The sequence below is a fragment of the Dreissena polymorpha genome, chromosome 12 (genome assembly GCF_020536995.1).
Source record: "Dreissena polymorpha isolate Duluth1 chromosome 12, UMN_Dpol_1.0, whole genome shotgun sequence".
Taxonomy (NCBI): Eukaryota; Metazoa; Mollusca; class Bivalvia; order Myida; family Dreissenidae; genus Dreissena; species Dreissena polymorpha.
In genome coordinates, this window is record NC_068366.1 from 56,784,250 (window position 1) to 56,799,880 (window position 15,631).

Below are 15,631 nucleotides of genomic sequence, written 5' to 3' on the forward strand. Positions count from 1 at the left end.
TGACTTCTAGGGTGTTAACAAGGTTTCTCTATCGCCAAATAAGGAAAACTGCCCCCCCCCCCTGGCAGCCATGTTATTCAACTGACCTGAACCATTTTCAAACTCAACACTTATATCAAGGAAACAAATGTTCTGACCAACTTTCATGAAAATTGGGCCAAAAATGTGACTTCTAGAGTGTTCACATGTTTTCACTATTATACATATAGAGAAAAATGCCCCGCCCACTGGCGGCCATGTTTTTTCACCGATCTGGACCATTTTTGAACTCGTCCGAGATATCAATAAAACCAATGTTTTGACCAACTTTCATGATGATTGGGCAAAAATTGTAACTTCTAGAGTGTTTACAAGGTTTCTCTATAGCCAAATAAAAACTGCCCTGCCCACTGGCGGCCATGTTTTTCAACGGACCAGAACTACTTTTGAACTCGACCAACATATCATTAAGGCAAACATTTTTACAAAGTTACATGAAGATTGGGCATAAAAAGTGACTTATACAGTGTTTACAAGGTTTTTCTTTTTTGTTGACCTAGTTACCTAATTTTTGACCAAGCATGACCCGGTTTCGAACTTGATCGAGATATCATTGGGACAAATCCTCTGACCAAGTTTCATGAAGACCAGACATGAAATGTGGCCTCTAGAGTGTTTACAAACCAAATGTGGACGACGGACGGACGGAAGACGGACAAAGACTGGTCACAAAAGCTCACCTGAGCAATCAGGTGAGCTAAAAAGGCAGTGGAGATATTGAGCAGACACATGAATTCTTTGACCTTGAAATGCCTTTTCCTTGTGTAAGGAATCTCAGTGAACAAACAATACCTCGGTATTTTCTAAGATTGATGATGTTCATTAACCCTTTCCCCATAAGAAGCAAAGTGAAAATGGCTTTTGCAACCAGCATAAAACCAGAACAGCCTGCCAGTAACTCGCAGTCTATTCAGGTTTTATGCTGTTTGCTGCTCATCAGTATCTAAGGGTTGGAAATGAAGCCTTTAAAACTTTAATCTAGTAAGAAAGGTCTTTCATTAAATTTAACTTTTTAAGGGACTACAAATGCTTCAAAATACGTATCCAAGTGGTAAAAGGGTAAAAGAGTTATGAACCTAACAGGATAACACAGGCTCAGACTTTGACCTTCCATTATGACCTTGAGACCCACTTTGACTGGCACATGACTAAAGCATCAATTCTTTTAACATTTTTGGAGGCGCATTTCATGAAAATCGGTCAAGGACAATAGATTAACATGGTAGAATTTAGAAGAAAGGAGAATAGATTAACATAGTAGGATTTAGAAGGTATGGATACATGTATGTGTCATGCACAGACTGATAGACAAGGAGAATTCCTATAAATCACCACATTGCCACAATAAAATCAATGCCTAGAGACTAGTGAGCAATTTATTATCTTATTTAAATCCATACTGGACCAATGAGAACAAAAAAATAAAACACAATTTTCTTTCAAAACCTTTATTTGCACATCATCAATCATAGTAATTTCAGACATACTAAACATGAATATGTAATGAATTAAATGAAGACAAGGGACAAAATTGTCACAAAACCAGGTTTTCATTGTGAAAAAAAAATTTGATAAAGGGAGAAAACTCGAACTGAACTTTTGAAATGAACAAACAAAATTAACCCCCTTTGTAAGTTTGTTTAAAAAAAAAAAATCTATTTTTAGTCGTGGCGACCTTGACATTGGAGATATTGACGTGATTCTTTCGTGCAACACACTGTACCATGATGGTGAACAAATGTGCCAAATGATTTTAAAATCTCACAATGAATGACATAGTTATGGCCAGGACAAGCTCATTTATGGCCATTTTTGACCTTTGAACTCAAAGTGTGACCTTGACCTTGGAGATATCGACGTAATTATTTCGCGCGACACACCGTCCAATGATGGTGAACAAATGTGCCAAATGATTTTAAAATCTGACAATGAACGACATAGTTATGGCCCGGACAAGCTTGTTCCGCCAGCCCGCCAGCCAGCCCGCCAGCCCGCCCGCATTCGCCAATCTAATAACCAGTTTTTTCCTTCGGAAAACCTGGTTAAAAATGAAATATGCAAATGAATGACTGCAAACTAGCAAATGGGTTACTGAACTGTTCTAGCACATGCTCTCCATTTCAAGCCTAGACTTATGTCCATATGAAAACAGAAAGTTCTGATTGAAACAAACATATCTGTGAAAAATTTTAGTTGAAAAAAATAAAATATCATGATGCACTGACACCAAATTAGAAAATACTAAAAATATTAGAAAATAAAAAAAAGTTTAATACTTTTTTGTTAAATTTTGTCTACTAATGTATTAAGTAGTTTGTGATTGAACAAACACAAAGTTTACATAGGATTATGAGATTTTACCAATTATAACTTTTAAACTTAATTGCTAGACATGAAGAATTCAAAATCATGATCGATGTATAAAACAAAAATTAGAAAGAAAAGAAAACAAAGGTCTAGACCTTGACATATGTATTAAATAAAGGATATTAATTTGACCGGATCAAAGTTTACAAACATTTGAGCCTTGTTTTGAGAAAACTGGACTTAATGCATAAGCATATAGTGTCGTCCCTGATTAGCCTGTGTGAACTGCACAGTGTAATCTGGGAGGACACTTTACGCACATGCATTAAACCCAGTTTTCTTAGAACAAGACTTATTTAGATGTTCTAAATCGCTCATGTTCCCAGGCATTATTTCAGATACATCTCCTCACGCCCACCAGCTGACACATACAACATGTCTTAGATAGGCTTAATCTTAAAGTGAAGTCCAATGAGAGAGAACACCAGGCACTTGAGATCCTGCACCAGGTAGTAGAACGTCCTCAAACCATCCGGGTCTCTGAGAACAGGGAAGAATTATAATCACATATTGTACAGAATATTTACTTTTCATTTATGTAGCCAGGGCCCATATTCCTTATACAATCGACTTAAGAGAATAAATAAAGGATATTTGTTGGATTTGTTGGAATATTGATTTTAATTCAAGACTTATCAGAAAAAAATATGAGTGAATGAAAATCGATATTCCACCAAATCCAATAAATTTTCTTTTAATTACATGCCTACAAATGAATTTTTGCATTTTTGCAGAAATTATGTCGTAAGGTCATAAAAATTACATCATTTCACAGTATATTATTTTCACTGTTTTAAACTGTTTTTATCAGTTTTAATTCACTGATATTTCTCTATTAACCACTGGAAAGCATAAAATAAAGAATATTCTAATCTTTAAAGTATTATATCCAGAAATTTCATTTATATTGGGTCAAACTTGCTATTAACCACCACTAATTACTTTTTTAAAAACCTTTCAAGTATATTTAGGATATTTTTCACTTGTATGGGCACCACTAGTAGCCTGTACATAATAATACCTTCACAGCTTCTTACTGACTCAGAACGGTGTGTGATACAGGATTACTAATTCATATAATTCTCTGAATATAAAGTATGACATAATTGAATATAGTTTTGCTAATTTTACAAATATGGTATATTTTGGGGAATAGAATGGTACTCTATAAGACAAATTTCTTAAAGGGCTCCTTATTGGCTCTGTAAGATGTGATATAGTGTAATAAATTAAGATTCATATTCTGGCCTTGTATCACACTTTAGTGGACCAGTGAAAACCAATGTGACTTATATAATCAGCATAAAATATTTGCAAAACGAGGACATTAAACAATCTTGGCCTCTGAAATTGAGAAGAACTCATCTGCATATCATGACTTAAACAATTCTCTCAATTATACCCATCACCTTACACTGCCATTCAGTATAGGAAATAATGGAACATTTAAACTGTACCATACATTGGAATAAATCTTTTATCATTTCTACTGAGTTAAAATGGCTAACATCAAAGAATATGCGAGCCATAGGGTCATTTGCTCAAACTCAGAATGTTAAGTACTTGAAATTTTAGAACAATTCAATGTTAACATGTGCATATGTATTTACAGTGAAAAACATGAAAACTCAAATACAAGAATGAAAAGCAGACACACTTCAGTCAAAACCGTGAGGAATATTATAATGGACTAGAATGTGCTGAATTTGGAAAACCCACTAATGTCAGTAATGTGAGATTACAAACAAAGCTGTTCCATTCAAAGTTCTTTTAAAATCACATGCAATATCAACTGTTGTTTTGTGAACAAAACTAAAAAACAATTGGTGCATGTAATAATTAAGCATTGAATGTACCCATGTAACACATGCGTTTTTCTCAAGATGTACATATTTGGATTACAGCTACTCTACCGTAGTCATTACAAATTTCAAAATGGACATATACACTTTGCTTACTTGCTCTGGTTGACATCTACCAATGAGCCTATTTTTGATGTGGTGAATGAAATGTGCTCATCTCCTATCACAATCTCCAGCTCCTAAAACATGTAGGAATACTGTCAAACATGTAGGAATACTGTCAAACATGTAGGAATACTGTCAAACATGTAACTGAGATTGATCATCTTGATTGAGCATAAAAAAAGAGCAGAAATATTTGCTGCCATCACAAATGAAAGAAACAATTACCAATGTAACCTTTGTTTTTTGAATATACGTTTTGTAAATGAAAATATGTTGCAGAAAAGACTATTCAGTCTGCAAAAACACAGTATGATAAAAAATATAATTGTTTACTTTCTGGTGCTTTAAAATGAGACTTATGGACATCATGTGCATCAAAATAATGAAGACAGAACATAGTAGTTTTCTCTCATTTTCAAAAAAGAATGTTGAACAAATTAATACATAAAAAACCATAATCAGTTTGAAATGAATTCCATGACTATAAAAAAATGGAAGATAATGAAAATAATAATCTTATGCTTATCCTTGTTCCTGACACTTAAGTGGGTGTACCTGTCTGTACCTTCCAATCCTGTCTAGAGGTGGCCACAGCCCCTAATCCCGTTAGAGAAAACTGAGCTTAATGCATGTGCGCTAAGTGTCATCTAAGATAAGCCTGTGCAGTTTGCACATGCTCATCAGGGACGACACTTTCTGCTTGTATGGAATTTCTTGTTCTACCAGCATCACTGGGCATACCTGTCTGCAAATCCTGTCTGGTGGTGGCCACGGCATGCACATAAAGTGTCATCTCAGATAAGCCTGTGCAGTCCGCACAGGCTAATCAGGGACGACAATTTCCACTTTCATGGAATTTCTTGTTCCACCAGCATCAATAGGCATACCTGTCTGCCAATCCTGTCTGGTGGTGGCCACAGCCCGTCATCCTCCTGCATGACCTCGGAGTCGTCTATGATCCTCTTCAGCTCCTCCATCACTGACTTGTGAACGTACGCCTGAAACGGTCACCAGTCACCATATGAGCCTTGCTCTGGGATAACTGGGCCTAACGCATGTGTGTAAAATGTCATCCCAGATTAGCCAGTCCGCACACTTTCCACCTAAACTGTTTGCACTAAAACGTCCTTTAAACAAAAAATACCATAAAAGCCGAAAGTATCATCTCTGATAAGTCTACATGTATGCGGACTGCACAGGCTTATTTGGAACGATGCTTTACTCACATGCATAAAGCCCAGTTTAAGTTGATAGTTTTGGGTGTTACCAAAACAATACATGTATGTTATCTTTTGAGGGGTGTGATTTTGGAAACACCTCAGGGACAGAAAATTCGACTATTAAAACCAAATGCAAATGAAAGGTAAAATCAAATGTGAAAGGAGGAGAAATAATATTCTTGATTTGGGCTACATTGTAAACATTTTCGAAGTTTGAAAAGAGAGGTAAAGTATAACAAGAGCACTGCATAACGGGTGCCAACAATCGGCTGCGAAAGCTTGTCAGAATTTTTTTTTTAGAGGTCACAGTGACCCAAAATTGCGTGTGGCGTGTAGAACTCATCAAGGTGCATCTACATATGAAGTTTCAAAGTTGGAGGTGGAAGCACTTTGATTTTAGAGCCAATGTTAAGGTTTTAGAACAACTCCTATGGCGGAAGGCGGACGACACGACGAGCTGGCTACCTCGGGTTTTCTCCGAAAACAGCCGAGCTAAAAATTAAGAAGACTGTAGTAATTTGCTTATTTGGCATAACTAGCTGACTAAGCGCTGGAGAGTAAAAAAGTATTCATAACAAGAGCTGTCACCATAGGATGACATATACCCCCTATAAACGCTTTGATAGAAGTTATAGCATTTTTCGAAACCTAAACGCAGATTTCGAAACCTAAACGCGGACCCTAAGTTCAAGGTCACAGGGGTCAAAATTTGTGTGCATATGGATTGGCCTTGTCCATATAAACATGCATACCAAATATGAAGGTTTTATCTCAAGGGACATAGAAGTTATGAGCTTTTTTAAAAATCTAAATGCAGATTTTAAGTGCAAGGTCACGGTCACAGGGGTCAACATTTTTGTGCGTATGGAAAGGCCTCATCCATATTCACATGCATACCAAATATGAAGGCTTTATCTCAAGGGGCATAGAAGTTATGAGCATTTTTCGAAACCTAAACGCAGATTTCGAAACCTAGACGCGGACCCTAACTTCAAGGTAAAGGTCACAGGGGTAAAAAATTTGTGCGTATGGAAAGGCCTTGTCCATATACACATGCATATCAAATATGACGGTTATATCTCAAGGGACAAAGAAGTTATGAGCATTTTTCGAAACCTAAACGCAGATTTCGAAACCTAAACGCAAAGTGTGACGGAAAGACGGACAGACGGACAGTCCGATCACTATATGCCCCCTTTTCTTCGAAAAGGGGAATAAAAACAATTTAATAGAATAACTGAATAATTGAAATACAAACTTTACAGTATAAGAATGCCTTATAACTGCCCCATACTTAAGTTTTCTCAGAACAAAAACGCTGTTGTAACAGACTTGTAAATCTAGGCTTATGCCAGAGGCATTAAACTCAACATGAACTTAAGCCTGGATTTGTTAGTTACTTTTACATTGGAGTTTATGTTTAGAAAGAAAAATTATTTATAGTAAAGAAAGTTGCCAGGAGATTGTGGCAATTTGTGCTAAACACATTAATTTTAATGATGACTTTACAAACTTTTTTCCATATCTATTTTATCATAATCTCCATTCACACGTACCTCTTTTCTAATCATTGTATCATTTTTGTAGTTGGAGTTGTTGGCATATCTCAGTTTACCTGAAAAAACAACACAATAACATTGCAACCAATTCCTTATGGTATATTACCGGTTATTAACTGTAAGTTCTTCAATAGTCAAATTCAAGCTTTATATAAAATTGAGTGCTTACACTAGATGAAAACAGTCGTTCCAAGTAAACCTTATTAATAGAAATAAGTATGGATAGCGGACCAAAGCCTATATATATGTTTGAAGGCTGACTGATTTTTAAATGCCAGAATATCAGAAAAGCCCAATATGTGTAGAAAATTCTGTTTTCATTACAGTTATAAGTTGCCTGTTGTCAATAATGATAGTAATTATTTAAAAGCTGCATCGTGCACCTCGGACGCAAGATTTTCTTCTAACAGCCTTTTTAACCGCATGCTCACATACTCAAAAGCAAAATTACATCATTCCCTGGGTATAGTGATACTATTAAATTGACTTAACACTCTACATTTAAACAATCATTATTCTGAACCTTGTATTTTACACAATGTTAGGTTGATGTAACCATGCAAAACATTCTATGCATTTGAATATTGATACATTGTAAGGGTTTAACCAAAAAGGCCACATACCAAAATGGCCGAATACCAAAAGGGCCTTACCAAAAAGGCCCCAAAGCGTACCAAAAAATGAACCAAAAAGGCCTTAAAGCAATTATTGTTATTTTAGGATTCAAATTGTGTTTACAAACAAATACACATAAATCAATATGGAATAAATACTCTATTTATTTGATCTCCAGAGGGAGGAAATTATTACAACTTGACACAGTCACTCTTGAATTAATAAAAGATTATATCGTGTACTGAAGAAGGCCTAGGGCTAAAAGAGTGACTGCATGTTTCAAGTTTCAATATGGAATAAGTCATAAAACAGGTATGAAGTTTTTTATTTTCTTTATTACAAAATATACATAATTTCTATTAATTTCAATTTCATAATAATATTGTTTAACATGTGAATTCTATTTTCTAATAAATCAAAATGGATTACAACATATAACCTGTATGAACTTTATGTTCTTTATTACAAAAATACATTTACAACAAAACTTACATAGAATACACAGTCAACGTGTCAAAATACAACAGAATTTAAACTACATTATAAAATATACATGTACATTTCTCCCACACAACACCGTACACTTGACCGACCTTGGCCGGGAACTCGGAGGTGGTGCATTGTTTCGCCTCATACTTTGTCACATAAATTAGAGATCGGAAGTGGTGACAGTCGTTATAATTTTTAATAATACATTTGTATCACATAGAATAAAGCATATTAAGGGTACTTAAAGCATTGAAACCTAGAAAAATCACAATATATTGCCTGCTGTGTTGAAAAAATGGTAACCAGTATAAAAGTTGGTGTTTGCATTTATTTAGTGTAGTAGCTAATAAAAAAAGCTGTCAGCAATCAATAGCACCAATCTGATTTGGATTGATATTATTTGAATACTTAGGTTTCTTCTGCATAAATCATTATTTAAACTGAAAATAAAATTATGTTATCTTACCTATTCAATAATGAAAGCATACTTGTCTGTTTGTTCATTAAAAAAGACACCTTACAGAAGTGTGTGTTTATGATACATTTAGTATACATTTGTTGGTAACACTATATTTTTAACTTCACCTGTAATCTGAAAGCAATCAGTAATCATAGCGAGTTGTCAGTTGCAATAATTCAGCTCTCAGCTTTATGAACCAAAGGGTTGCTGAGAATTGCAATGCGCCGTCTATTGACCTAAGGTGCAAAATTTAATCACCACTGACAGTGTTTTTTTTTCATTCAAAATCGGGTCTGGTAACCGGATCCATTCCAAATGGAAAAAAGTATATATTTTTCCAAAATGGGAGCTAAAAATTCCCAATGGAAGGTTTCAAAAAAAAGAAATTTTTTTTTTTTTTAGATCTCAATATTTTGTTCATCTCCCACCCATATAAGATCAACTTGTATCTTCAATTTTAAAGCATTTGTTAGCAAAACAACAACAACACTAATTAGCAACCCCATCAAAAAATTCAACTCACAGAAATCTTAAATGTTTTGATATAATATTAAAGATCTCATTTAATACTGCTCAGATCAGTTTGAATTATTAATTTATCTCTACTACATCCAAAGTTATGGTAATTTGAATCTTCGGAAAAAATGCCATTTTGGGGAAAATTATGCCTATTAAAAGCATTCACATTTTGTGTCAATTCGCGGACCCGCTTTCTATAAAATTTGGCTTCTTTTTTCTGTATAATTTTTTCTATACATGGTATCATATTGAAATTTGGCATACTGATGGCATTTTTCCTGTAGATTTTAATAAAAGCATTGAGTTGTTGATCAGAAATTGATATAGTACCCTAATTTTGATTTAAAAAGTGCCAATTTTATATATTTTTTGTCGAGGAGCATAACACCACAATATATTCGTTGAAAGTATAAAAATCTTTAATAACTTAACTAAGTCTTACCACATTCAACAAACTAACTGCAATAATGTCAAGTGTGTACAAAAGGGAAAATTCAATAAAACATTTCAATACATTTAAACTATACACAATTTCTCAAAGTAGGTCCTTTTTGATGCTTGATATTTCTCATGTTTGGAAAACAGCCGGCCATTGTCTTCCAATTTCACTCTTCAAACAATCAGGAACCATCTAGTCTAGAATTAACTCAAATTTTACACTTTGGATATCTGCTCGCACTGACAAAGCAAACACTCCTTTTTGTCTACATGCTGTCATGAAATTCACTTTCATTTCATTGCCTTCTTTTTTTACAACACACCCAGGGTACCAGTTGTTACCATTTTACAGTTATGTAGTCTTCTTCTGATACAGCACTCCTTCTAAATAGAGGGTGGCATAAAGGTTAAGGGGTGAAAAAACTGTACAAAGGTGCTCAGTTGGGTGTTGATTTAAAATTATTTACATTGTAAGTGTCTCCAGATGGATAAGTGGTACAATGACAGCCACTGGAGTAAGGATTTTGAAAACTTCTACTGTGGCTGCCTCATGTACCGGGTATATGGCATTTTGGGGAGGGAGGGAATTCAATTGTTTGACTGTTCTTGGGTATAAAAGGAAATTATTTGTCGAGGAACAAGAAGAATATCAGGAGGAATGATGGCAACTACATGGTGGATAATTGTTTACAGCATTATGAGGCGGAATTTTGTTCTGCATGTTTCAAGTCATTCTCTACAATATTTATAGTCTATAAGTCGTCAAGAAAACAACTTTCCATATCTTCTGATTTGCATCATTTTTATCGGTTGAATATTTCAATGACAATTTCATTTGTCAATGTACTGGATTTTTTCAAATTGCTTGGTTATGTCTTATGATGGAGTTGCAGCAGAGTCCCACATCCTTGCAGAAGGCACCTGGATACTTTTACACCTTTATCACAGCCAGACACTCTAAAAAAATAACAAAACATACCAAAATATCTATTTTTACAAATAAAATACATATAAAACATCATTTTTGTCATTATCCTTCATTATTTGACATCTTTGCAAAATCTCGAAAAATGGTACGAACAAGATTTAAAAAAAAATTAAGTTCGTACCCAATTCAAACAATCCATTATTTTACGTAAATACTTAGAGAAAAACGCAGTTATTGATCTATTTCGATTCAATTTGTTATTATCAACCATTTCAATGCGTTTATTTGAGGGAAGCATCTCACGGGACTGTTATATTCAGTGACATAACTTAATTATTACGCGTGTTTTTCGTGTAAAAAACGCGAACATTGCCATCAATGCGAAAAGCTGGTTTTAATATTTATAAAATATTATTTAAACATAATTCAAACCAAATATCGAAAATGATCATAACAAACCTTTTCTTTTGTTTTCTGTAGAGTTTAAGCGAGTATGGTTTAATTAATTCAGATCGTCACAAACGATAACGATTAGCGAAGCAAAACAAAAATGGCGCCTCCCTCTGCAGAGGTCAACCGAGGTCGAATTGTATAAATGCGCGTCTTTGTTTAAAGATGCGGGTACCTAATTCTCATTTGCGGAAAATAAATTTGGTATCAAAATTTAAGTTAGACTTTCTAGTTTTTATAACTATGTTCAAAATTGTGTTCGGTCCATCGGAAGTAATTTTATTCATCGTCAAAGTCGGGTACTATTTTCTCGGCGTAGGGTGGTCCTATGTAAATTTTGAATGCATTGTAGTAAAGTTCATTCAGTCGTGAACAAGATGATGTCAATCTCATAAATATTCATGATGTGTAGAATATCCGCATTTGAATTGTAAACACACACATGTTTATGCAAGTAGTCCGAAAGTCGGCATTACGCGATAGCGATATTTCTGCCCTGAATTTGTTCAATTAACAACATATTTACTTATCATCCTGAAATAATAATAAAATGAATTTTATATGAATAGAAAGATAAAACATTTTTCTTTTAATAACTTTTTATTATTTTGATTTATATAATAAAATAATGGTTTTATTGATCATTTAGTAAGAGTGGTATTGGTTTTTTCCGCTTTTCTCCCATTGAACTGATAAGGAATCGGCTTTTATCGGGGTTGCTACACTAATTTCCCAATTTTAGCCAAAACGCTGCGAATTTTCCCAATCCAAAGGGACCCGGCCCCATTCCCAAAATGGTGAAAAAAAACACTAACTGAAAGGCTAAGGAACACTGATACTGCAAAAACTTATCAATGTTTACCTTGTCGAAAGCACAAACTCATGCGTACCATTAAAGCAAGAAATAATTGCTTCTTTTTTTATTTGTTATTCTTTTGTATGCTCTATCCACAATTTTGGGAAACTGTTGTAATGTTGCAGATAAAAAGTGTTGCTATTGGTTGGGTAGCAGTATGCCAATATGTTAAAGCTGTTCCAAATTTTAGAATGAAAATGTTAGCAAGAATAAGGTATTGAAACATAGTCGTGTGTTTTTTAAGTTGCATGTTTTTGAAGTTTATTCATCACTTTCCTTCATTGGTAACGAACACATCATTCTGTTTAGTGATGGGCATGAAATCAGTGCGCAAAACTGCAATTGTTTTTATGAAGGGGTGCATATGTACTCAAAGAGCCGCCAAAGAAAAAAATTATAAAAGGCTCTAGGAATGTTTCTTTCCAATCATCTTTTTTTGTGCTGCAGCCTGCAACTTGCAAGTTGGTGTAAATTTTAATAAAATGGTTTCTCGAAAAGTTAAGGTTGATCTTGTAATATGTGTTTGAATAAATAAATTTAATGTATATTTACCATCAGGGCGGAATTCGAATTCGAGAAACTCGTGCCCAAATTTGCCTTTGTGGCCAACATAATAACGCAAGTAAAAATCTGTGGAGGCAGCCATCTTAGAAATGCGTACGCCATGCGTTGGTTTATATTCGAAAACAATAATAAGATATTAATGTGTTGTGTTCTTAAAAATATATAAAAATAACACAATTTACCATATATCAAGTCATAATTTATTATTAAAGTATCTGTTCATTAATGAAACTGCATGTGGGGTATGTTTTCGAATGTGCGGCTGGGCCTTCGCAAGAAAACGTTTCAAACCGAAGCAAACTTAAAGTCTCATTCAAAATGCAAGAATTGCCCGATGACATACCAACAAAGCTGATTTATTCACACAACTGTAAACAAGGAGCCGTAAGAGCAGTCAGATTTAATGGTAAACTTTATAGATTAATTTAATAAACAAAGAACATCTTTTAGTTCGAAACAATCGTCCCAGGTTGGTTCGTACCCACGTAGAAATTGTGAACTGTAGCACTTCGTCATTCGTCAGGGCCAAAACACCCTTTTTAGCTCATCTATTTTTTGAAAAAGAATTATGAGCTATTGTCATCACCTTGGCATTGGGGTCGGCGTCCCGTTAAGTTTTGCGTTTAGGTCCACTTTTCTCAGAAAGTATCAATGCTATTGCATTCAAACTTGGTACACTTACTTACTATCAGAGGGGACTGGGCAGGCAAAGTTAGATAACTCTGTCGTGCATTTTGACAGAATAATATGCCCTTTTTATACTTAGAAAATTGAAAATTTTGGTTAAGTTTTGTGTTTAGGTCCATTTTATTCCTTAAGTATCAAAGCTATTGCTTTCATACTTGCAACACTTACTAACTATCATAAGGGGACTGTGCAGGCAAAGTTATGTAACTCTGACTGGCATTTTTACAGAATTATGTGCCCTTTTAATACTTAGAAAATTGAAAATTTGGTTAAGTTTAGTGTTTAGGTCCACTTTATTCCTACAGTGTCAAAGCTATTGCTTTCATACTTGCAACACTTATTAACAGGGATCATATTTTTTTTGGTTTTGTTGGTCCTAGACCGATTGGGGTCATGAAAGACCGATTGAAAATCCCAAACAGTCTGTCCGATTCTGTTTGCTATTAAAATTCCCATGTCATGAAATCGATTACACAGTGTTCATGCTAACACACCCTAATGACATTCTTATCTCAATTAGGTGTGATAAACCATTCGCTGCAGTCTCTAAACCGGTCAGGACCGGTTAATTGCACGTCAGACCAAGAATAAAAAACTTGTGAACAGCGGATTAAAGACGCATCCGAAATGACGTGTCTGAATGCACGCGCTGTAACTAAACAAAACATACCGATACATTTTCCACCAGCGTAATAATCCGGTAATATAATTATGAATGAAAGTTGCGGATCTGATCGACAGAACAGCCAAAAGTTATTTTTATGGGCGGAACTTCACATAAAATAGTACACAAGAAAAATAATATACATTTAATAAATCTTGAGTAAAACCGTGTTAGAATCGAAATAATTTGTGTACTTTATACTTTGTTGTTGAATAACTCACGACCGGAGAATTAGATGCATGGTTTGAAATGCTTCGCTCTCGTGATTAAATCCCTACGCATCTAAACTATCGGCCTGGGTTATTTGACAACAAATTATTTCTTAATTATTTGGTTTGTTGTTGTCAGTAGCCAACATACGCACAGACATTTGTTTGGTTCAGTGTATGTTTGTAAGCTATTATCGAGTCGACAACAATTTAAAACATCGGTATTGACTTACACAGATTAATAATATTGACAACGATGAAAAAAGTCTGATAAAACAGCACACGAAACAACAATGAAATACCAAATGATAAAACCAGTTGAGAAATCTCGTTCCGTTAAAAAAAATGCCTAAGGGAATTTTACTTGTACATGTGTAATTCCACCTTCATGAATGGCAAAATCAATGGTATATATTTTAATGTAATTTGTCATGATTTCGGATACACATTTTCGGATACTTTTCCCCATTTATATCCGGACCGATTGATGTTGCGGGAAAATATGATCCCTGCTTATTAACTATCATAAGGGGACTGTGCAGGCAAAGTTATGTAACTCTGACTGGCATTTGGATGGAATTATGGGCCCTTTATACTTAGAAAATAAAAAATTTGGTTAAGTTTTGTGTTTTGGTCCACTTTACCCCTAAAGTATCATAGATATTGCTTTCATACTTGGAACACTCGCAAACTATCATAAGGGTACAGTAAAAGGACAAGTTGCATAACTCTGGTTGTCATTTTTACGGAATTATGGCCCTTTTTTGACTTAGTAACTTTGAATATATGGTTAAATTTTGTGTTTCGATCCACTTTACTTCTAAAGTATCAAGGCTATTGCTTTCAAACTTCAAATACTTTCATGCTATTATGAGGTTACTGTACCTGGCAAGTTGAATTTTACCTTGACCTTTGAATGACCTTGACTCTCAAGGTCAAATTATTAAATTTTGCTAAAATTGCCGTAACTTCTTTATTTATAATTAGATTTGATTGATACTTTGACGAAACTACTCTTACCTGACATACCATAATAGACTCCACCCAAACCATCCCCCGTGCCCAATAATTTCGCCCTACGAGCCCAGAAAAGCGAAGATCAAATTGACCCATTTTTTTAGTTAACAAGACCGGAAAAGCGAAAATCAAGCCGCCCGATTATTTTTGCTAAGGCCTGCTACCGCCCACAGGAGATTAGCAAGTTTATTTTTTGTTGTTTATCTAACGGTTACACAATTTATCCCCCGCACTAATCGTTAATTGACCGTGACAAAGCAATCCCTTAATATTGGTTGCTATAACAACACACTCGTGCTTCTTCGCGCGTGCCGTAAGTTGTCTAATGATAACGTGATAATTGATTGACCATCCGATAATTGCAGGTTTTTTTGGCAGACGGCACGATTAAAGAAAGTCGGAAAAAATAATTAAAGAAAAACAAAATTGATAAAAGGTCTATTTTTGTCAGTTTGTTAATCCACCGATAATTACGAGTATTAACACCCATCTTATATAATCTGGAATCAAAGGTCATTTTTATGCTAACAATATAATTATAATGAAGTGAAACTCCAGCTGCTGGAGCAGTATTGAATTCTCA

General features: G+C 34.6%; 1 protein-coding gene across 1 annotated transcript; it reads right to left on the bottom strand.

The window, feature by feature from the left end:
* Positions 1-1,558: 1,558 nt before the first annotated feature.
* Positions 1,559-12,579, bottom strand: LOC127853121 (protein mago nashi homolog 2). The gene is made up of 5 exons (XM_052387353.1): positions 12,460-12,579; positions 7,150-7,208; positions 5,261-5,371; positions 4,365-4,447; positions 1,559-2,886 (listed from the first exon to the last, which is right to left on the bottom strand). Exons 1-5 carry the CDS (start codon positions 12,551-12,553, stop codon positions 2,787-2,789), a joined length of 447 nt encoding a protein of 148 aa, XP_052243313.1. The 5' UTR covers positions 12,554-12,579; the 3' UTR covers positions 1,559-2,786.
* Between the last annotated feature and the right edge of the window lie 3,052 nt (positions 12,580-15,631).